The following is a 22,439-nucleotide window of genomic DNA, read 5'->3' on the forward strand; positions in this document are numbered from 1 at the left end:
GAAACCCTGTCTCGAAAAACACCAAAAACCAACCAACCAAACAAACAAACAAAAACAAAAACTGACACCTGCAGGACAGGACGCCTTTAATCACCGCACTTGGGAAACTTGGGCAAGTGGATGCCTGTGAATTGGATGCCAGCTTGGGCAAGTTCCAGGACAGCCAGGGCTACACAGAGAAACCCTGTCTCAGAAAACCACCCAAAAAACAAACAACACCCTGATACCGAAGGAATATGGATGTGGCTCCACTTGGCAGTAACAAATCTTGAGCGAACTCTTTAAATCAGAAAAGAGCATGGACAGCTTAGGCCCACCTGCGGGCGCCTGCTGCGCTTCCCCACTCGGCCTCTGGATGGCGCCCCGAGCCGGGTAAGCAGTGATCTGGACAGGGGTCCTTGCGTCAGCTCCCGTCAAGACGTCACTTCTGGTCCCAGGCGGAAGTCTTCAGCTAGCCGACCGGGAAGTAGCTGAAGACCGGGCGATGGGAACTCTGGAGGTCTCGCTCCGGGGCGGACCCGAGGCCACCGTGCCCCCGCGGTAGAACGAGCCTGGGTGGCGGGCTACGGGGTCCTGAGGTGAAGAGCGTCGGGGCCTTAAGTGAAACCTTAGAAGCCTAATATCCCTGGCGGCCACTTTGGTGGCCCCTTACCCCGCCCTGGAGTCCAAACTGCCTTAGCCCGGCTCTGCCCCGGAAACCGGTCCTCTTGTTGTCATACAATTCCCAGAGGGAACGGCGCGGACCGGGATTTTCCTCTTCATCTCCACCAAAGAGGCAGCCGGGAGCCTCGAGGTTCCAAGGCGCCGATTCTTCTTAACATCGTCTTTTCTCCGCTGTTGCAGGCATGGAGGGGTCTAAGGCGTCCAGCAGCACCATGCAGGTGAGCTTCGTGTGCCAGCGCTGTAGCCAGCCTCTAAAACTGGACACGAGCTTCAAGATCTTGGACCGGGTCACCATCCAGGAACTCACAGGTCAGCAGGATCCGAGGGAAGAGGGTGGTCGAGAAGGTGGGAAATGGACTTTGCAAACATTGTGGCGGAGGTCTCTGGCTTTCGGTTTCCTCATCAGGAATAGAGTTCTGACATTGTCTTCAGGGTGAAGGAGTATCCACATATACCAGAATGTTTTAAGGACTTAACCAGTTACCCCGTAACAGCCCCCGTGGAAACCGGGGTTGGTGGCTCACATCTATAATTGCAGTACTCAGGAGGCTGAAGCCAGACCTGCCTCAAGTTCCAGGCCAGCCTGGGCTACAGAATGAGACCCTGTTTCCAGAAATAAAAAGAACAAGAGAAGCACCACGTTGCACCCTCTTACAGGTGAAGAATTGAGGTTTAGAGACGTCAGTGAATGTACTTACCTGAGGTCCACTTAAGTGTAGGAGAGTCTGGAAGCCTAAAGAAGTGAGACAGGTAACTAGCAAGTTTAAATAAGTTCAGGGCCTGGCGTTAGCATATAAACCTTGGCTTTGCTGTACATATCTCTCTAGACCTTGATTTATTTTTATTCATTATTAGTATTATGTGTGTGAGTGGGTAGCTTACGTGCATGTATGGCCACCACATCAATGCCTGATGCCGGAAGAGGCCAGAAGAGGGTGTCAGATCCCTGGACGGGAGTTAACATGTGGTTGTGAGCTCGGTTTGAGGGCTGGGAATTGAACCTAGGTCCTTTGCGGGAGCAACAGGTGCTCTAAACTGTTGAATAATCTGGCCAGCTCTTATTTTTCTTCTTTTTAAAAACATTTATTTATTTATTTATTTTAGTATATTATTCTTTGTTGTTTTCTTTTTGTTTTTTTCGAGACAGGGTTTCTCTGTATAGCCCTGGCTGTCGTGGAACTTACTCTGTAGACCAGGCTGGGCTCGAACTCAGAAATCCGCCTGCCTCTGCCACCCAAGTGCTGGGATTAAAGTCGTATACCACCACCACCCAGCTATTTTTCACATTTTTAAAGGTTAAATGTGTTGAAAGTGTAAAAATGGTGAAACAGGACCCATCCTTCATCTCCAAAGTGTTGGAGTAAAGGAGGTCTGTGTACTTCCATGCACAGCTAGACAGATTTTTAAACCTATTTTCATATATTTTAAAAATCTGATACATTTAGGGGGTTCCACTTGATGTTTGAATACACATATAATAATGCTCAAATAAGGGTTGGCACATTTGTCCCTTCCAACATTTTCTGTTACCTCCTGGTAGAAATATTTCTAATCATCCCTGCTGGCTTTTGGGGACTGTGCGGTCCACCCTTGGTACCCACAGTGGACACTGCACAGTGGGGCAGCAGAACTTTGCTCTCCTGTAACCGGTCTGTTGAGTATAGCATGAGATGCACCACATATGAGTGACACCGGTCAGGGCGTGATTTTTCTGGGCCTGGACAATTTCACTTAATGTATGTCTTTCAGTCTTAAATGACAGGCGTTCATGCTTTAAAAACAAATGCTGAATAGATTATCAGTGTGTGTATATTAGCAGTGTCTTTGTTAGTGATGTTTTGTCTTTGAGGCAGAGTTTTATATAACAGAGGCTGGCTTTAAACACATGATTGAATTTCTTCAGACTCCAAAGTGCTAAGATTATAGTCATGCACCACTGTGCCTGGCTCTCCTCTGCCCTCTCCCAGTGCCAGGGTTTGAGATGAGGGCCTTGTTCAGGTTAGACAAGTGTTGTATCACTTGGCCACATCCCCAACCCTGCATCCTTGATACATGGGTACAGTTAGATTACAGCTTCCCAGAAAATTCTTTTATTCCTTCCCAGTTATTCTAGGGAAAAGGGATGCTAACTTTTGTGACGAAAAAACTTAAAAGTATAGGGCTGGAGAGGAGGGTTCACTGGTTAGGAAGGAACATTTATTGCTCTTCCACAGGACCGAGTTTAGCTCCCAGTAGGCACATCGGGTCATTCACAGCTGCCTGTAACTCCAGCTCTAGGTAATCCAACACCTTCTTCCTGTTCCCGTGTGGACAGCCCACACACAGAAATACCACATATACATAGAATTTTTTTTAAAAAGTTCTAAAAAATTTTTAAAAGGTTTTAAGTATGTAATGAGTCCCTGTGTACTCACCCAGCTTCAACAATTACCAGCCCATGTTCAGTAGCTCCGGGGCTGGACCCAGGCGGGGGTGGGAGTGGGGGTGGGGGGCTCTGGCTCTGAAATACCTTGAAGTAAAATGCCTAGGGCGGGAAAACTAACTCATTTTGTATGGCTCTAAAAGTCAGGGTACCCATTGTATTGTGCTTTTAGGATTTTAACATTATAGTAACAGGAAGAGAGAAAGACAGATTTTTGTTATATAAAGAATTTTAAAGGGGGGATGGGGCAGGAGCGGTGGCACAAATCATTAATCCCAGTGCTCAGGAGACAGACACGTGTATCTGGGAGTTCAAGGCCTGTCTGGTCTGTCTAGTGACTTCCAAGCTAGCCAGGGCTACACAGTAAGAACCTGGAGGGAGAGAGAAAGAGCGCACGCGCAGTTGTGGTAGGGTTGGGGCTGGTAATGAGGCGCTTTCTGATTCTTCCCCATGCTCTGCTAAGCCTTCCTGCTTTGATGAGACTGTTTCTGACTCAGGATTTTCCTTGCCCTTAGCTCCATTACTTACCACAGCCCAGGCGAAACCAGGAGAGACCCAGGAGGAAGAGGCTAACTCAGGAGAGGTAAAAGAAGTGCCCTCTCCCCATCCTCCTCATAATACCTAAACGGGAGGCTTGACATGAAAACACCAGCATACAGACTGGATTTCTGCAGAGTGTTGGATGCCTCGAGGCTCTGGGAGTTAATCATAGTGATTTATAAGAGATACTCTAGCCAGACACTGTTGCCCACTGTTGCCCACAGGAGGCAGAGGCCTGAAAGATGACAGATTTGAGGCTAGCCTGAGCTACATGGTGAGTTCCAGACCAGCCTGAGATACATATCTGGAAAAAAAAAAATAGAGCTAGGGTTGTAGTTTAGTTAGTGGAGTGTTTGCTTTTTTATCCCTAGCATCACATTAAACTAGGCGTGGAGGCAGGAGGATCAGAAGTTCAAGGTCATCTGTACATGCATAGCAGGTTTGATATTAGCCTGCTATACATGAGACCCGACCTCTAAAGACAAACAGCCAATAGGAGAAATTAAGTTGAGGGCTGGGTCGTAGCTCAGGGATGGTGCTTGCCCAGCAGGTGCAAGCTCCTAGATTCAATCCCCAGCACCCTAGAAAAAGAAAGAAAAAAAGTTGTTCACGTAGCCCGCTGCAGATCGTTGGACGTACCAAGGCACAGGATTACTGAGTAAAGTGTCAATCAAAACGTGGGGTGATGAGGCCATCGAGACAGCTCGGTGGGTGAGGGTGCTTGCCACGCGTCCTGACCACACACCTATAAGTAGATAAATATTTTAGAAATGTGTTTCAAGATGTGATTATAGACCAGCATAGTGGCTCAGGCCTGGAATTCTAGGTACTTGGAAGACTAAAGCAGAAAGATTGTTGTAAGTTTCCAGCCAGCCTGGGCTCAGAGCCTATCCATCTGAGGTCAGACCCTGGAACCCACACAATGGAAAGACAACAGACTCCTATAAGTTGGTCTTTGCATTTTGGCATGCGCGTGCATCCACGCATAAATAAATGAATGTAACTTAAAAAATAAATGACTAAGGTCAGAGATGAGATGACCTATGTGTTCAGGTTACTTCGGGGCATTCTTGGTTATATCTTTTATTCCCTAGAGTAACTGTCTCTCTCCATTTAGAAACATCTTGTTTGGACAGTGGGTTGAATATTTAACCATAGACATGAAGGATTGCAGTGTTAGAATATGTCGGGTTTTTTTGTTTTTTTTTAAACTTTTTTTTTTTTAAGATTTATTTATTTATCATATGTTAGTACACTGTAGCTGTCTTCAGACACTCCAGAAGAGGGCGTGTCGGATTTCATTATGGATGGTTGTGAGCCACCATGTGGTTGCTGGGATTTGAACTCAGGACCTACGGAAGAGCAGTCAGTGCTCTTAACCGCTGAGCCACCTCTCCAGCCCAGAATATGTCGTTTTTAAATTCTGCTGTCGGTGAGGAAGCCGGGGTGTAGTTGAGAGGGAGAGCCCTTTTCCTGCAAGGGCAAGGCCTGGGTTCAGTCTCTCGGATTGCACAGTGATGATGGTTGACGAGGATAGTAGAGGTGTTTTCATTACCAAAGACAGACATAGCTTTTCTTCTGTGGGGAGCAGAACATTGTTAGGTAGAAGTTACTGATTTGGGAGAGGATCCTAGTACAAACTAGAGAAGCGGTAGAGATGGAAAGGGAGGACGCCTAGGAGGGAGACGTGGTCCCACAGCAGTGGAGCACCCTCCTGTGGAGGGCGCTGGTCTCACTCCTGAGATTTATCTTGCCTGCTTAATAAGGGAGTATTTATCCACCTGGCCATTGCCATTGGGAAAAGCAAACGGTAATTGGTTTGGGGCTGTTAGTTCTGGCCTCTGCTCTTCAGGCAGTCTAGGGTTCAAGGCCAGAGAAAACCTGCAGAGAGGCAAAAGACGCAGGCATCTGAAGCCAGTGATGTACAAAATGTTGAACGTAAAAGAACTGTTGTAGAACTGTTGATAATAGACATGCAGTTCTGTGACTGACAGGTCCACCAATGTCTGCAAAGAGCATTAAAGAAACAGCTTTTTGTTTTTTTCCTAAAAATGTGTAAGTGGTCAACTTTGTGCTATGATAAGTTTCACTGTGGTCTGTTCTACCTTTTTCCTTGTGCTGTGATTGATTTAGGGTGTTTGCTTCCCTAACTGGTAAGTTGAGAAAATGCAAATTGAACTACAGATAAAGTCTGGTATCCTTAGGAAATGCTGTTCCCCATCTAAGAAAGCAGTCATCAGATGGTGCTAGGGAGTTGTCTGTGCTGCAAGGCCTTAAGCCAGACGTACACAGACTGTGTCTAGGTTTCCACCTTACTTTTTGAGACAGTCTCTATCTTGGACCTGATCCCGAAGCTTACAGATCAGGCTGGCTGTTTACACAGGGAGGGTCATAAGGTTCTCCCAGTTCTTCCATTGAAGGTTCACACCCTGATCACTTTTTTTTTAAGCTTGTTTTGATTTTGTTTTGTGGGGAGTTCATTGTTGTTATTCTTTATTTTGTTTTGTTGTTGTTGAGACAGGGTCTCTGTATAACCCTGGTTCTTGTGCTTTGTAGACCAGACTGCTGTTTAAAAAACCCTCAGAGATCTATCTGTCTCCGCTGTCTCCCAGAGGGATCAAAGGCATGTCCTACCACGGCGTGTGTGTGTGTGTGTGTGTGTGTGTGTGTGTGTGTGTGTGTGTGTGTGTGTGTGTTGAACCATGGCCTTCTGGTCCTGTTCTTGAAGAGAAAGAATATTATCTACTTAGCCATCTCCCAGCCCAGATAACTACCCACTTCTTAAGTTGCTCTTGCTTATCAAGTTTTGTGGTTATCAATCTAGGCTAAAGTCAAATAGTTCTCAGGATTTGGGGGAAATAAGCTCCACTCCTAAGTTGCCAGAATTCTAAAACACTCTATTTCTTTCTCAGGAGCCATTTATTGAAACTCGCCAGGATGGTGTCTCTCGAAGATTCATCCCCCCAGCCAGGTGCTTACTATTCCTCAGTCCCCTGTTTCTTGCCAAAGGAATTTCAGTTAAACCTGGGAGTTAGGACATGGACTAGGTGATGAATTATCATCTAACCTTTGGCTCTTTTTAGGAAAGCCGTGTTCCCTTATACCTGACCCATCGTTTCAGCATTCTTTTTTCTCTAGTCCTTTCCACAGTGAGACGGGTTAGTGCTGTAATGTTGAAGACGTGAGGGCTGCTGAGGGAATCACTGAGACGGGTTCTTGAGAAGTTTTTCAGTAGCACTTGTTATATGTTTAGGTTCTTAGCTTGTGTTGATGTAGCAGGTAAAAGGTGCTGTCAAGGAGTGTAATATTAAAAAATGATCTTTCTTGATTCTCCTTCCTTTTTGCTGTAGACATACATATCCATTTTTGATGCCCCACCCCTCCCTCCTTAGCTCACCCAGGCTAACCTGGTGCTGAGTAGAACCCCTGTGAAGACCAGCATGGCCTTCCTTTGGGAGAAAGGGAGCCCCTGGGAGGCCCGCACGGGCTAGGAATGGGTACGCACCCTGAAGCCCCTCAGCTGGTGCTTGAGAGTCTCTGCCACTGGCAGCTCAGTAGGTGGAGGAGGCCTCTCTGCTCCCTCATGTGGCCCATGGGCGGGGGGCTGTCTGCAGGATGATGTCTACAGAAAGTGCTAATAGCTTCACTCTGATCGGGGAGGCATCTGATGGAGGCACCATGGAGAACCTTAGCCGGAGGCTCAAGGTAAGTGGGTCTTATCTCACTGTGGACAATTGTGTGGTTGTACAAGGGCGGCCTGGCAGGGAGCCCTCTCCTGATTGTCCCATGCTTCCAGGTCACTGGAGACCTTTTTGACATCATGTCGGGCCAGACAGATGTGGATCACCCACTGTGTGAGGAATGCACAGATACTCTTTTAGACCAGCTGGACACTCAGCTCAATGTCACTGAAAATGAATGTCAGAACTACAAGTGAGTACCAGCAGGGTGGACCGGGGACTGCTTGGCCCTCGGGACGTCGGAGCTCTGCCTCCCTCAGGCACCCTCTAGTCAGTGGACTGTTGTGCCCTTGGCAGACGCTGTTTAGAGATCCTGGAGCAAATGAATGAGGACGACAGTGAGCAGCTCCAGAGGGAGCTGAAGGAGCTGGCCTTGGAGGAGGAGAGGCTGATCCAGGAGCTGGAAGATGTGGAAAAAAACCGCAAGGTGGTGGCAGAGAACCTGGAGAAGGTCCAGGCTGAGGCGGAGAGGCTGGACCAGGAGGAAGCTCAGTGAGTGCCCGCCCTTCAGCACGGACAGGCAGAGGGAGTGGGCCCTAGCTTATGTCTGATTAGGTCAGCTGTCAGTCAGTATAATGTCCGCTGCAAAGCTGCATGTTGTTTCTGGGCCTGTTTCCAGAAGCCAGCTGGGAGAGCCAGAGGAAAACGTCCCATGAGAGGTAAAGCAAGGATGTTAGCTGGGTGGAGTGATGGCACCAGGGCTCTGAAAACAGGCTTGCCTGGGTCAGTGAGTTAAAGAACTTTCTGTCAAGTCTGATGATTTCAGTTCAATCCCTGAGTCTTACAGGCCAGGAGAGATCCAACTCTGCATCCCTGAGTCTTACAGGCCAGGAGAGATCCAACTCTGCCCATACGCAAATAAATAAATGCAACGAGAGACCCACTATTGGCTTTTCAAGACAGGGTTTCTCTGTGTAGCCCCTAGCTGTCCTAGAACTCGCTTTGTAGACCACGACTAGTCTAGAACTCAGGGATCCACCTGCCTCTGCCTCCTGAGTGCTGGGTTTAAAGGCATGCACCACCAAGCCTGGCTGAGAGACTTTCTCTTCTGAAAAAAAATAAACCAAAAATACAGAAGTTTTTTTAGGTCATAGTTCACAAGAATTCTTTTTTCTATATTTTAAAATATGGACATCTAGAATTTGAGGCATTTTTATACTGTACTCAAAACATTCCTCTGAGAGAAATCAATGCCAAATGTAGAGAGTCATGTAATTAGATGTAACTACATCACTAGCATGAATCCTTCAGAAGAACGAGGAGATAGGAGCTGCCCTCCACAGTCTGCCTTTTCTGCCCTCTTGGCTACTCCCAGGTACCAGCGGGAATACAGTGAATTTAAGAGGCAGCAGCTGGAGCTGGACGACGAACTCAGGAGCGTGGAGAACCAGATGCGGTACGCCCAGGTGCAGCTGGACAAGCTCAAGAAGACCAACGTCTTCAATGCAACCTTCCATATCTGGTGAGGAGGGCAGTGTGTGCAGAGGGTGCATGGGGAAGCACTGCATATCTTGGTCTGAGCTGTGTTAGCAGCATACCAGGGTGGCCACCTCCGCATAGAAGAGGCACTTCACCTATGCTAGGTTTACGGCAGGTTCCTGTCATTCCTTTTAAAGGATAGGTATAATGTGGGCTGTGTGTGTGCATGTCTGCATGAGAATGTGCATGCACACACAACTAGGATTCTAGAGTTTAGTGTTTGTATCTGCTCAGGAAATCCTGGTCCCTCGTGTTTCTTTTAAATTATTTTATTAACCAGACCAAATTGTCCACTGTGCCTACAGAGAAAAGCAGAAAAGGTCAGGGGAACAAAAATTATAAAACTTGAGCCTTGCCACTCTCACCCAAGCCTAGCCTGAAGCCCTCTCCTTTTCTTCAGATGCATACACCTGAGCCCCCCATGGCATTTTAAATGAATGCCCCAAGCCACCCAAGGCATCGCTTCTCCATCTGCTTCGAAGCCGATGTGGAAGCCTGAGTCACTGAATTCTCTCATGCTCCTCCCCTGACATACAGACAAACAAATATCAAAGTCACCAAGCCCCAGTGAGTCTGCCTCCTGCCTCCTCTCTTTTAGAATCATTTGTGTGCGTGCTTGCCTTCATGTGTGAACGTGCACCAACACATGCCTACTGGATTCCCTGGAGCTGCGGTTATGCATGGTTGTAAGCCACTGTGTGCTAAAAATTGAACAAATCCCTTACAACAAGAGAGCAACAAGCACTCTTAACCACTGCTGAGCCATCCCTCCAGCCCCATCTCTAGCACCTTTCTACTTGTCTTAAATCTGTCTACTTCTGCCAGGCGAGTGGTGCACGCCTTTAATCCCCCCAACACTTGGGAGGCAGATCTCTGTGAGTTCCAGGCCAGCTTGGTCTGCAAAGTGAGTTCCAGGTCAGCCAACGCTGTTATGGTTAGGAACCCTTTCTCAAAAAACCCACAAACAGAACAAAACAAAACTCCATCTACTTCCCTCCTTCTCCAAACTGCCGCTCTTTTCCAGTTTAGATCCCCAGCATCGTATCTCCTTACATGGTGATCATTTCTCACCGTGTAAGTACAGCTACCACTCACAAATGCAGATGTATTTATGTCACTTCCCTGAAACGCTTCGGTCATTCCCTCTGCTTTGGGATCAATTCCAAATGCCTTAATAATGGTAACTCTCCAGTTTCATATCCGGCCAGTTGCCCCTTTACCCTCAGTCTCCGTCACAATAGGGTCCTTTCAGTTCTTTCATTCACCACTCCCTTGCTCCTGTTGCTGTGCACACGATGTTCTCTGCCAGGAACAACTCCTTCTCTGTAGACATCTACTTCACCTCTCAGCCACATCAGCCTTCTGAGGGGAATTTTCCATGCATCTCCCCAAACCGGGAAAGAGCTCTCCTGTTCTCACCCTGGGCCTCTCATTATCACACTGTAACATACCTACCTAGGTATGCATTCCTTCTAGATCGTAACTGGCAAACTGACTCGGACTGTTTGCTTGACCCTCCTGGTGGTTAGCACAGTGCCTTCCACACAGCGACACTCAGTAGTTACTGACTTCGAAGCAGATGGAGAAGCGATGCCTTGGGTGGTTTGGGGCACTCATTTAAAATGCCATGGGGGGCTCAGGTGTATGCATCTGAAGAAAAGGAGAGGGCTTCAGTCTAGGCTTGGGTGAGAGTGGCAAAGCTCAAGTTTTATAATCTTTGTTCTCCTGACCCTTCTTTTTCTGTAGGCACAGTGGACAATTTGGCACAATCAATAATTTCAGACTAGGTCGCTTGCCCAGTGTTCCTGTGGAATGGAATGAAATCAATGCCGCCTGGGGCCAGACAGTGTTGCTGCTCCATGCTTTGGCCAATAAGATGGGTCTGAAATTTCAGAGGTGAGGAAATGCAGCTCTTCCATAGAACCCTGCGTGAGGTGTGTTTTTAACGTAATCTGTCTGTACACCTGGTACTGCTCCACTGTGGAGAAGGCTTGCTGCCAACAGACTGTCTTTACTGTGGTGAAGGGCCTCTGTGTGGTCCCCTTCTGCCTGTGATACCCATATAGCAATCACCAGTGTGTATAACTCCAGCCTTGATCTCCAACAGTCTCCAGAACCTAATTTTTCTCTAAAAAAAGTTTCAGTTTTTGTTTTTAAAACTCTACCAGGGTATCCAACCTTTTGATATTGTGGTTTACAAATTGGTTGAGCCTCATTCACAGCTGTCCTGGGACAAAGGCAACTACAGGCCGAAAGTTATATGCATGTTCTAAACCAAAAATACCAGGCATGGTGTCACATACTGGAATTCTAGTGTTGGAGAAACTAAGGCAGGAGGTTCACAAGTTCAAAGTCAGCTGCCTACATAGGGAGGCTGTCATTTAAAAAGTAAAGCAAAAGGAAGCTACAATATACACTAACTGGTGAACCCCTCCCCCACTGTTATATAATAGATGGAATCATTTCAGACTTTAAACATGGACTCTATAGGAGTTGGGAGTGGGTGGGAATAGTAAAGTCTTTGGGTAAGATCTATATGTAGATTGATAATTACTGGGTTGCAGTTGAGCGGTGGTTGCTCACATTTTTATCCAAACACTTGGGAGGCAGAGGCAGATGGATCTCTCAGTTCAAGGCCAGTCTGGTCTACAGAGTGAGTTCCAGGACAGCCAGGACCACACAGAGAAACCCTGTCTCTTTAAAAAAAAAAAAAAAAAAAAAAAAAAGGTTACTGGGTTGCAACTTTGCAATAATAGCTATAGGAAAAGTCTTTTATCTGTCTCTCTGCATCTTTAGGTACCGACTTGTTCCCTATGGAAATCATTCATATCTGGAGTCTCTGACAGACAAATCTAAGGTACTTTGGGATGTCCTGTTTGCATCAGAGTTCAGGCTTATCCTAACAAAATGGGTTCACTGATGCCTCGGGATGAGGCTTAGAGATAGAGTACTTGCCTAAGTTCAAAAGGCCTGTGTTTTTAAAAAGGCGTAATTTTCCTATCAGCTGACACTTTTTAGTGTCTTTCTTGGACTATCTCATGAGGAGCCAACATCTTGTTCAGACTTAGCTCTTTGGGGTTTACAGAGAAAACGTGGGTTTTTTAATCTCCTGATGAAAAAGAGTCTGGCAGGTGAGAGAGCTTGAACTTGAGGATGAGGAATAGACACAAGTTCAATACATTTCCACTGGGACAGAAGCTGCCAAGAGCTGGTGTTTGCCTGTTGCTTTTGGAGTTGTTGAGGGCTATGGAAGTCATTGGTCAACTATAAAACATGTTTGTCTGGTGGGCACAGACAAAGCTTGGGTGCTTGGAGGCCGGGGGATGACTGGGGACATGCCCACAGCCAGTTCTTTCTTCTTGGGCAGGAGTTGCCATTATACTGTTCTGGGGGTTTGCGGTTTTTCTGGGACAACAAGTTCGACCATGCAATGGTAGCTTTTCTGGACTGTGTGCAGCAGTTCAAAGAAGAGGTGGAAAAAGGAGAAACTCGATTTTGTCTTCCGTACAGGTAAGTGTCCGACCTGTATCCTCTGAGGGCTCAGTAAACTTGTAACAGGGACTAGCTGAATTAAGGGCCAGTGAATGAAGACAGACAGTAAAAATGGCAAAAAAAAAAAAAAGGAAAAAAAAAGAACAGTCTGAAATCACATGATGTCAATGGGCAGGGACTGCCGTGGTATTGCAAGCAGAACAGTGCGACCCCCCCTGGTCCCAAGTAAAAGAATATTGTCTTAGGTACTGATGGAGATTTCCTTGGCAGAGTGTTCAAGATTGCAGTCTGTGTCAGAAGGCTTTTCCTGCAGCCTTTGGGAGTAGACAAGAATGCTTCTCTCAGACAGTGACACAGCCCAGCAAAACTAGTACAAGACTAACTAGTTCAGAAGCCCCATGAGATGCAGCAAACCTATAACCCCAGCACTCGGGCTGAGGCAGGGAGAATGTGGGATTTTAAACATCATCTGTTTTATAGTGAGTGAGGAAAGACAGGGAAAGTTGAATTTTATCACACCCCAATATAAAGTTTTTATTTTCTTTTTTTCCCCCCTGGTTTCTCCCCCTCCCCCCCCCCCCCCCCCCCCCCCCGTTTTTTCAAGACAGGGTCAGTGTAGTCCTGGCTCTTTTATTTAATTCTGCCTTGCTCTCTGCTCCTTGAGTTTGGGGATGCCTAGGCAGACAGTGAGGAGTGCTGTAACCTTCACTCCCTCCTGTGTGGGTGTGTCCTCTTCTGTCCTGTACTCTGCCATGACAATGAAGCTCTTGTAACAGCCTTTGATTTTAGGCTTTCAAGCAAATCCAAAGTACACTAGCGGTAACTCTTTGCCAGGTGTTCTTCATTAGATAAAGTGACGTGAATGGTCTCATGATCAAGTCCCTGCCCATTTGCCTGAACTGACTTAGGTTGGCTCTGTTACTAATGAGCTCTGCTATGTCCACCTGCAGGATGGACGTGGAGAAAGGCAAGATTGAAGACACTGGAGGCAGTGGCGGCTCCTATTCCATCAAAACCCAGTTTAACTCGGAGGAGCAGTGGACGAAAGCGCTCAAGTTCATGCTGACGAATCTCAAGTGGGGTCTTGCCTGGGTGTCCTCACAGTTTTATAACAAGTGACTTGCTCCTTAGGGGATCTTTGCCTTTAAGGTTTAACACTTTGGTTTGGAAAGATGCTTTAAATTAAATTTGGGTAATATTAAACCACATGTTTACAATACCAAATCCACAAAAGCTACTTTATTTTCAAATATGACAGATAGTTTCCAGAGTTGACACGACGTGTAGAGCAAATACCCCTGCCACAGTTTTGACTCAGCCCCATGCCGGCCTCTCCCTCTCCTGAAAACAACTAATTTAATTTTGCTTTGTTTTCTTTTTTAAGTACAATTGACATTAATGTGTTTTCACTGGATTTTATCTCTCTCAACTTCCTGCACTTAAAACATGAAACAGAAGAGTTTTGAAATGAGATGTTTGTGGCACACAATTGGGTGATATGGGGAAAGGACACCAGGTTAGGAGTTGCAAGTTTAACTCCATCCTCACTTCTAGCATTGAATGCCTACTGTGCTATCTATTGGAATTACAAAATGCTGTTTGATACTGTTTGAGACATGGAGAGATTTAATTATTTGTAATAAAGGATTTGCTATGGTCTGTTAATTACCAAGTGGTGCGCCAGTATGTTTTTCCTTAAAATTAAGTATTTTGTATTCTGGAACAATTGAGTTTCGGCCAGTTCAGTAGAAATTCTGTTGAAACATGTCTTAGTTTAAAGAGAAAAAAAACCACCAGAATGATGGCATTTAGCCCCAGCACTCAGAGGCAAGGGGACCTCTGAATTCCAGCCCAGTCTGGTGTGTATAGTAAGTTGCCAGGCAGCCAGGGCTGAATAGTAAGACCCTGTCTCAAAAAACAAGAAATCTAGTCAAGGTCATCAAAAAGTGTTCAGAAATACTCTTTGATATTACCTCTTAGATTAAATTAGGAGAAATTAAAAGTCTCGTCAAACAAAAATGAACCAATTTCATAATCTAACTCTATCCAATCCTTTGATGTTTTTTAGCCTGCTGTGAGACAACAGATATGTTTGTCTCCCATAACTATCTCTGATGTAGAAAAAAATAACATGCCTGAAATTGGAATACAAAACACTGTTCAAAGGAAACTAGGAATTTTTGTACCCGAGTATGAAAGTAAACAAGGAAAAGGGGGTCCAGTGACAGAAGGTGGTGCAGGTCAGCTAGCCTCACGTGTTAGAGGAAGCAGCAGTCCTCAGAGCTCTGGCTGCCTTGTGGGGAACAGGCTGCTGTTGCCCAGGAGTGTTTGCTCCCACGCTGTGAGTCAGGATTGCGTAAGAGAACTCAGCAATGCTTTCTGAGGCAATGCCAGTGATGCTCTGCAAATGCCCTATAACCTTCAAAAAAGACATTTCTTATTACTAAATAATCTCAACATTTTAGTACACAAGCACTTGGGCACATACACACAAACATACTTGCTTGAGATGTTCTCTCAAGCCCGACAAGCTTTCATTTCTCTGAATGTAGAGGGGAAATTAAATCCAGATTCCTATGTTGCTGGCCAAGTGTTATTTCCCTGATAGTGCTACTGTGTACTCTTTCTGCTAGTTACTTGTTTTCCCCCATAAAGGACAGAACAGTGGGTCATAACTGTAAATGGAGATGGAACGTGGGCCTCTATTTCCAACTTCATAAAATGGAAACATTTGCATCCTACCCTGGTTTTCCACCCCTCCCTCCTTGATGGACCATCCAGGCCCTGGGTCCTGGCGCCTCTAATGCACTGTCTGTTCCTTTAGCTGATGGGGATGCTTTCCAGTCACACTGCTCCAGCTCAGTGGTGCATACCTGGCTCCAGCACTCATGGTTTTGGATGAAGGCACTTGCTGCAATGATTCCAACTGCCAACAGCATGAAGTCTTCCTTCACAGAGAGAAACTTTTCCCTGAACAATTAAAACCATATTAATTTGGAATGAGTAGGAAATGTGATCCTAAACTCTAGGGTTGTAGAACGTCGACTATGAGTTGTTCATGTTAATCAAGTACTTTTTGTTTTTAACGATTGACTTATGTATGTGACTACACTAGCTGTCTACAGACACACCAGAAGAGGGCACTGGATCCCATACAGATTGTGAGCCACTGTGTAGTTGCTGGGAATTGAACTCAGCTCCTCTGGAAGAGCAGACAATGCTCTTAACCACTGAGCCATCTCTCCAGGCCCAATCATGTACGTTTAAACACAGCAAAAAACAATTGTCAGGTAATAGCTGATCTGCTGTCCCCATGTCCCCCAGCTCACCTGGGGTTAAAACACCTTGTGTCTCAAGTGGCCGATAGGTCTTTTGTTGTTCCATCTGCCTTCCTAACAAATGTAATTGTGATGCTTTGGCCAGTCTGACTTTACAGTAATCAAATACTTTTGACCAACTTGCAGCCATGTGACAAGCTTTTTCTCCCCACTCAGGTGACTATAAAACACAATCTAGCATTTTTAATTTGTAAGTAGTTGCAAAGGAAGAACTAGAAAGGAATGTTAATTATTTGAAGTAATTTACATTTAATAGTAAAAACCTCTTAAATTTTCCTGGGCTAACTCATCTGTATCTGAACTACATAATGGAAGTTAATAAAAACCAATTAACCTGTGTTGGTTTTCAGTGCTAGGCACTTACTGGACTTTCTAGGCAAATACTCTACCCCTGAGGTCCAAACCCCAAACTATTCATATGATCTGTGCCCAGAAGGAGCCTACCCAAGAAACGTGTCTTACCCCTGCAGCTGACTGGGTGTAGAATTCTCAATTGAAGCTCTCAATAGGCTCTCATAGATGGGTTCATGCAGAAGATAGACCAGGTCGAGGAGGGTCAGACAAGTTGCATGTAGTTGTGTGGCAGGGACCAAACAGCCATTGTACCCTACATGGAGTGCGCACATGGAAGGAAACATGAATCTTGTTCTCTGATCATAATCTCACGACATAAAGCTGTTGAGTTGCTAATGTTTTTCCTGATTGTTTTGCTCCACAATGTTAGCAGAAGGTTGGGGTTTGTTTTTGTTTTGCTGTTGTTGTTGTTGAGGCAGGGTCTCACTTTGTAGCCCTTGCTGACCTGGAATGTTGTGTAGACCAGGCTAGCCTCAAACTTAGAGATCCACCTGTCTCTGCCTCCCAGCTGTTGGGATTAAAGGCATGTGTCTGGCCAGAAGGTTAATTATAAAGGATAGATCTCCATCTGAAATACATACATACAATTACAGCACCATTGTTCTGTCATATGCTTCTCCACAAACCCTTAGATCCTGCAATAAGAAAATGCCTAATGATTGGATGTAGTGATGCACACCTTTAATCCCAGCACTTGGGAGGCCAGCCTGGTCTACAAATTGAGTTCCAAAACAGCTGGCTGTTACAAAGAAGAAAAGAGTGTCTAATGAATCCAAATTGAACCCGGGTGCTAGACCTCTGAGTGCCTCCCCTCACTAGTGCTAAAGGAACATGTCAGTCATCCAGAAACACAGGCTTCCTTCCTGCTGCTCCTCATTGGTAGGCTGTGTCTCCTGTTCCCAAATCCCTGGGCACATTTGTTGTTTTTTGCCTGCTGTGGAAGTATGCAACCCACATCTGATACATTTAATAAAGTACCTAGAACTTCAAGGAGCATCTCCACATATGCCAGAGGAGTGGGCAGATTTATTTGGAAGTTCAGGGATTTCAAAATATCAAGCTCTGATGCCAGCAGTTCTTCTTTGGTGTGTGCATAACCCAGAGCCTGGAGGAAATTCAGGACTGTAATGTTGCTGACAATCTGAGCAAAGAAGAGAGCCGAGGCAGAGGAGGGTCAGGGTGCGGGCCACATGCCTGCCTTGCAGCAAAGCACTCCAAGCCCACTGCGCTATGCAAGCAGGATTACTTGTAGTTAAGCCCGTGTTCTCCCTTCAAGTCATGGTGCATGCTGGATTCCCTTCCCTCTGTCTGGTCCTTCCTCCCTGCCCTCCCTAATTTTGTTTTGATTTTCTTTGTAGCCATGAGATCCCATCTACCAGTTCCAATAATTCATTTTCTTTAACTTCCTCGATTCAGGAAGGCTGATCAAGAGAGATCCACTCTCATCCCTCGATTCACACTATTTTTTATTTTACTTACTTTCCACTCTGTTTATACCTAGGCCTTTCCCATCAGGTAAGGGATCCCTTGAGAGTACAGATAATGTTTCTTACTGTGGTAGCCAACCCATGGTATCTACGGAAGCACCGGGCCATAGAGGAGACTCGATAAATATTTGCTGAATGAATGATTTTACTGTACAGGCACTGGATAGTGATGTGGAAACATTTTATCCTTTTTAGGTGTAACCACTGGCCTTTAATGCTGATAGGCATGTTGGTAGTTCAGAGACCTTATGTAAACTGCCCTTAAGTCCAAGGGGAGGGAAGGTGACCTGTATGAATGATGGCGCCTGTCCAGCAATTATACTTTGGGAACAGAACTTCAGGCTATTTAATAACTGCCTCTGTGTGACTGTGTGTGTATTCAGGAGGCATGCTTAGGACGCATAATTACACTCTGGAATTTCCACATGAGTAGTAAGTATCACCTAGCTTAGCAGTGGGTTTCTCACAGACACCTTCAATGAGCTGCTTTCTCACTGACGCTCGGTGCCCGTAAGCCACCCAGCTCCTTACTTTGTAGTGGAAAGACAGTTTGCTGGCCAGCTGAACGCACGACACCAGCCGGAGGATGAACTTGTTGAAAAGCTGCTCTTTCAGAGCCCTCCAGTTCTGCAGCTCTGTCTCCTTACTTCTCAGCTGGAGCGTGGCTTGCCGACAGATGTACTCTGCCTGCTTCACCATGAACCTGTAAGGGGTAAAGAAAAAGAAGAGGGAAACTCACAGTGACACTGATTACAGGGACTTTGTGTTGTAGACGCGCTGCATCTTATCCCGCTGGGTATCAAATACAGGCGAGGATAACTACATTTGCAAGTGAAAAGGAGGGTGCGAGCCCAGCCAGCCTCTAGGTAAAGGGGTGACTGGTGCTGGGTGAAGATCCAGGGACGCCAGCCATTCTGAGGGGCACCAGCACAAAGGCCTCATGCAAAAGCCTTACCTTTCCAGGATTTCTACAGCCTGGTAGCTCACCGATTTCTCCAGACACCATTGTTCAGACAGGAGAAAAACAAACTCTGCCAAAACAGGAAAGAAGCACTTAATTCACAAGATGCAACCCAAGCCACGCTGTGAACTCTTGGCATCGGGTAAAAGCCATGATGGAGCTGAGAGCGGAGGGTCAAGAGGTGGAAAGAGGAGCCTGGGACAAGCAAAGCTAAGCTTAGCTGCCTTTGCTGCCAACAGGCAGATCAGAGGCATGGAAAGGAGGCTGATTCTGTACCAAAGCCAAGGCTTACCAAGCCCCTCGTGACCCTTGAGCCTTCCTTTGAGTCTCAGCTGACAAAGGTTTGGTCAGTTACACACACACATATACCAGCTGGCCTAGTTGGTCTCCACCTCCTGCTGGGAACCCCTAGCTCCAAGAGGATTCTTGAATGGATAAGAACCCTAACCCCTATATTCTGTTTTCAGTGGAATGTTGGCAGGAACAGAAAGGTCCCTCCTGGAGCGTCCATAGTCTTTATGACACTGTTTGTTTAGTAACCACCCTCTGCAGAACTCCTATTGCTTTACAAACACAATTCACCTTGCAGCTGGTCACCAGCTCCCCTCCACCAGTTTGTTGGGTAAATCTCTAGTGTTACTGTGAACTGACTTGTTTTGAAGAAACACCCCCTAACTCAAAAATCATAGCCCAATTTAGATGGAAAGAATCCCTAGGAGGTGGGGAGTGTGAGATACCTTGGCAAGATTTTATCCTGCTTCTGTTTCCCTTTGAAAGAACAGCCCCAGATAAAATTCTATTTAGCTTGCAATATCATTAGAGGGTGGAAACGAGGGTAAATGTCAGTTCTCGGTAAAGAAAACCAAAGACCTAAGAACCTTTATCATTGATCAGCAAAGAATTAGAGTGGGGATCCTTACCCCAGCCTGTATGCACACAATCATATTGTCATATGTCTTCCAAGAAAAAAACCTGGACTTTCTTAGAAGAAAAACAAACTATTGGACATGCCCATAATTGGCAATGCCTATAGTTGTAGCAGGTGGAGGCAGGAGGATCAGTTCAAGGACATTCTCACGCAGTAACGGAAGGTCATCTTGAGCTACATGAGACCCAGTCTCAAAAAAAAAAATTTAAGTCTACAAAAAACCTAAAATCAAGCTATCATAAGATACTTTAGCAATACACTTAACACAAATTACAAATAGTTTTATACTTAAAGCCTTCTTACAAAGACCACAGCCCTGGCTGATAATTTCCACCGAGGAAAAGAATTAAAACGCAACCCCGTGTTTATGCCAGACCTTTGACCTTTCATTTGCTGGACCTTAGGCTGCATTTCCTAGTCCGGGGATGCATGTTCCCAGATCCTTGATTTTGTTTGGATTTGTTGGGACTCACCCAGGTTTTAGTTTCTCGAGGAACCTGAGTTTGGTTTAGGCCAAAGGGACCATGGACACCCTGCTCTCGGTTTCTCTGCTGCTACATGTCTACTGCAAATAAAAATGGACGACTGCATACGAGATCTTTCAGCCTCTGAGACACCGCTACCCTCTCCACATCATGGCTGCTGAACCTAACACTTGCCTGTGCTTTCCTTCCATTTCACACCTCTCTCCCTGATGTTCCCCAGTTTGCCTTCCACACTGCTCCTGATTTGCTAAAACAATTGCATCAAAAGTCAGAGACTATTCCAGACTGTTAAACAGCACAATCCTCTTCCAAAGTATCACTTCTGTGGATACCCTGGAAGCATTGGAACCTGCTGACCGCTGTCCTTACAGAACTCTCCTGTTGGCTTCAAAAATGTCTCTCCAGCTTCAAAAATGTCTCTCCAACTACTATTTGTTGGTGGGGTTTTGTTTGTTTGTTTGTTTTCTTTTTCTTTTTTTTTTTGTGATTTTTGGATTTGTTTTTTTTTTTCGAGACAGGGTTTCTCTGTGTAGCCCTGGCTGTTCTGGAACTCACTCTGTAGACCAGGCTGGCCTCGAACTCAGAAATCTGCCTGCCTCTGCCTCCCAGAGTGCTAGGATTACAGGCGTGCACCACCACCGCCCAGCCAAAACCTTCTTTACCGAAGGGAAATTATAGCCACAATGTTCCCTCATTTACATTTCAGTGTCTTCTTCACTTGGCAGAGATAGCTTAGCAGTTAAGAGCACTGGCTGCTCTTCTGAAGACCTGGATACAATTCCCAGCACCCACATCATGTTGCTCACAACTGCCTATAATTCCAGTTTTGGGAAATCTGACACCCTCTTCTAATGACTTCCAGCATCAATCACACATGTGGTACATAGACATAACATTCAGGTAAAATTCCCACACACATACAAAATGTTAAATAAAAAAGAACAAATTTTGAGCTGGGCAGTGGGGTGCATGCCTTTAATCCCAGCACTTGGGAGGTAGAGGCAGGCAGATTTCTGAGTTCAAGGCCAGCCTGGTCTACAGAATGAGTTCCAGAACAGCCAGGGCTACACAGAGAAACCCTGTCTCGAAAAACCAAAAAGGGAAAAAAAAAAAACCCAAATTTTAGTATCTTATATCCTGCTAAATTAAGTATAAAGTCCTCCCCCCCTGACAGACATTCAAACTCTTGTTTATTCCAAACTACTTTCCTGGTCTTAATTTCTATTGTTTTTCCATATGATCTGGCCAACCTGGGCTACAATTTTACCCTTCACTCCCCTCCTCCCTCTTGCCTTCCAAAGCTTTATTCATGGTATCATTCAATCCCTGGGCCTCAGCTTACCACTCCTTCACATTCTCATAAAAGCTTGTATTCTCTATGTCAATTACTCTACCCATATTTGTATCTACTTGCTCATATGTTAACAGTTCCCACCTAAAGACTACATAGTTTGAGAGCAAAGGCTAGGTTGTAGTTTCCTCTTTTTATACCCTGGCAGTGTAAATGATACGCTCTCTAAACACGTTTACGGAAAGAAGAGTGAGGGTGGTGGTGGAGAGATGGCTCAATCAGTTAGGAACACACGCTACTCTTCTAGAGGACCAGGGTTCAATTTCCAGCACCCACGTGGCAGCTCACAGCTGTCTATAACCTCAGTTCCAGATGACTGGTCACCCTCACACAGACATTCACTTATTAAAAAAAAAAAAAAAAGGAGGGGGTCTCCCCATGATACCATGCGCTTTTAATCCCAGCATCTGGGAGCCAGAGGCAGCTGTATTTCTGTGAATTCCAGGCCAGTCTAGGCTACAGAGAGTGTTCCAGGCCAGGGCTCCACAGTGAGACTTTGTCTAAAAAAAAAAAAAAAAAAAAAAAGCCGGGGGTAGTGGCAGGGAGGAGGGGGAAAGAGAGCTGGTAAGCCTCCTTCATCACGTATAAGCCCCACGACCTCGCCTAACAAAAGCACTAGCAAAATATTTGAGTGAAAAACAAAGGTCAGTGCTCCCGTGACTCCCGTAAACCCGACTCCCCACTCTGCATCCACACCCACGATCCGGGTCTCCCGGAAGCTGCCCGTCCGTCCCGCGGCCTCCTTCACGGCTTGCTCATTCTGCTGGGCCAAGTGAAGCAGAGCGTTTTCGATGGTCTCTGTGGCAACCACTCCAAACTGAAAGTCACTGCAGTTAACCAGTCTTGACCTCAAGGGTCCTTCCATATTCAGAAGTCTTTTGGAGCACTTGTACAGTTCGCGGGATCCATAAACTGGCTTCCTTAGCTTATTTCCAGAATCTTCTGCCACACCTTGGATTCTTCCTTTCCTGTCTATGTTTGTCCTCGCCTCGAATATGAGGAAAACGTAATGTCCATCACGGCCTCGAACTGTCAACAGCTTTTCGCGCCCCAACTGCCACGGAAAGCTCAGCCAATCAGAAAACAGGGCGCTTCTCACCTTTCCTGTCCCTCCTCTAGGGCCGAGAAACCCTGCCTCTACCCAGAAAACTCCACGTGGACTACAGCTCCCAGAATCCCTCGCGGAAGTCAAAGACTAC

The 22,439-nt window shown here is 45.9% G+C and overlaps 2 protein-coding genes across 6 annotated transcripts; one reads left to right on the plus strand and one right to left on the minus strand.

The window, feature by feature from the left end:
* Positions 1-440: 440 nt before the first annotated feature.
* On the plus strand, positions 441-14,004 carry Becn1 (beclin 1). Of its 3 annotated transcripts, XM_052197772.1 has the most exons (12): positions 441-578; positions 844-972; positions 3,601-3,668; positions 6,538-6,596; positions 7,240-7,330; positions 7,422-7,558; positions 7,663-7,857; positions 8,681-8,827; positions 10,591-10,740; positions 11,641-11,701; positions 12,212-12,354; positions 13,287-14,004. In XM_052197772.1, the coding sequence occupies exons 2-12, from the start codon at positions 846-848 to the stop codon at positions 13,453-13,455; spliced, it is 1,347 nt and encodes a 448-aa protein (XP_052053732.1). In that variant the 5' UTR covers positions 441-578; positions 844-845; the 3' UTR covers positions 13,456-14,004. The 3 variants fall into 3 exon arrangements, with proteins under 3 accessions (XP_052053732.1, XP_052053733.1, XP_052053734.1); XM_052197773.1 differs by lacking the exons at positions 441-578; positions 3,601-3,668 and having other exon boundaries at positions 876-972; XM_052197774.1 differs by lacking the exons at positions 441-578; positions 844-972; positions 3,601-3,668; ... (1 more) ...; positions 7,240-7,330; positions 7,422-7,558 and having other exon boundaries at positions 7,773-7,861.
* On the minus strand, positions 13,474-22,387 carry Cntd1 (cyclin N-terminal domain containing 1). 3 transcript variants are annotated; one of them, XM_052197777.1, is made up of 7 exons: positions 21,937-22,387; positions 18,471-18,546; positions 18,047-18,218; positions 17,007-17,169; positions 16,137-16,281; positions 15,210-15,306; positions 13,474-14,755 (listed from the first exon to the last, which is right to left on the minus strand). In XM_052197777.1, exons 1-7 carry the CDS (start codon positions 22,103-22,105, stop codon positions 14,588-14,590), a joined length of 990 nt encoding a protein of 329 aa, XP_052053737.1. In that variant the 5' UTR covers positions 22,106-22,387; the 3' UTR covers positions 13,474-14,587. The 3 variants fall into 3 exon arrangements, with proteins under 3 accessions (XP_052053737.1, XP_052053735.1, XP_052053736.1); XM_052197775.1 differs by having other exon boundaries at positions 17,007-17,133; positions 21,937-22,201; XM_052197776.1 differs by having other exon boundaries at positions 21,941-21,984.
* Positions 22,388-22,439: the final 52 nt, after the last annotated feature.

Source organism: Apodemus sylvaticus, chromosome 10 (assembly GCF_947179515.1).
Source record: "Apodemus sylvaticus chromosome 10, mApoSyl1.1, whole genome shotgun sequence".
Lineage (NCBI taxonomy): Eukaryota > Metazoa > Chordata > Mammalia > Rodentia > Muridae > Apodemus > Apodemus sylvaticus.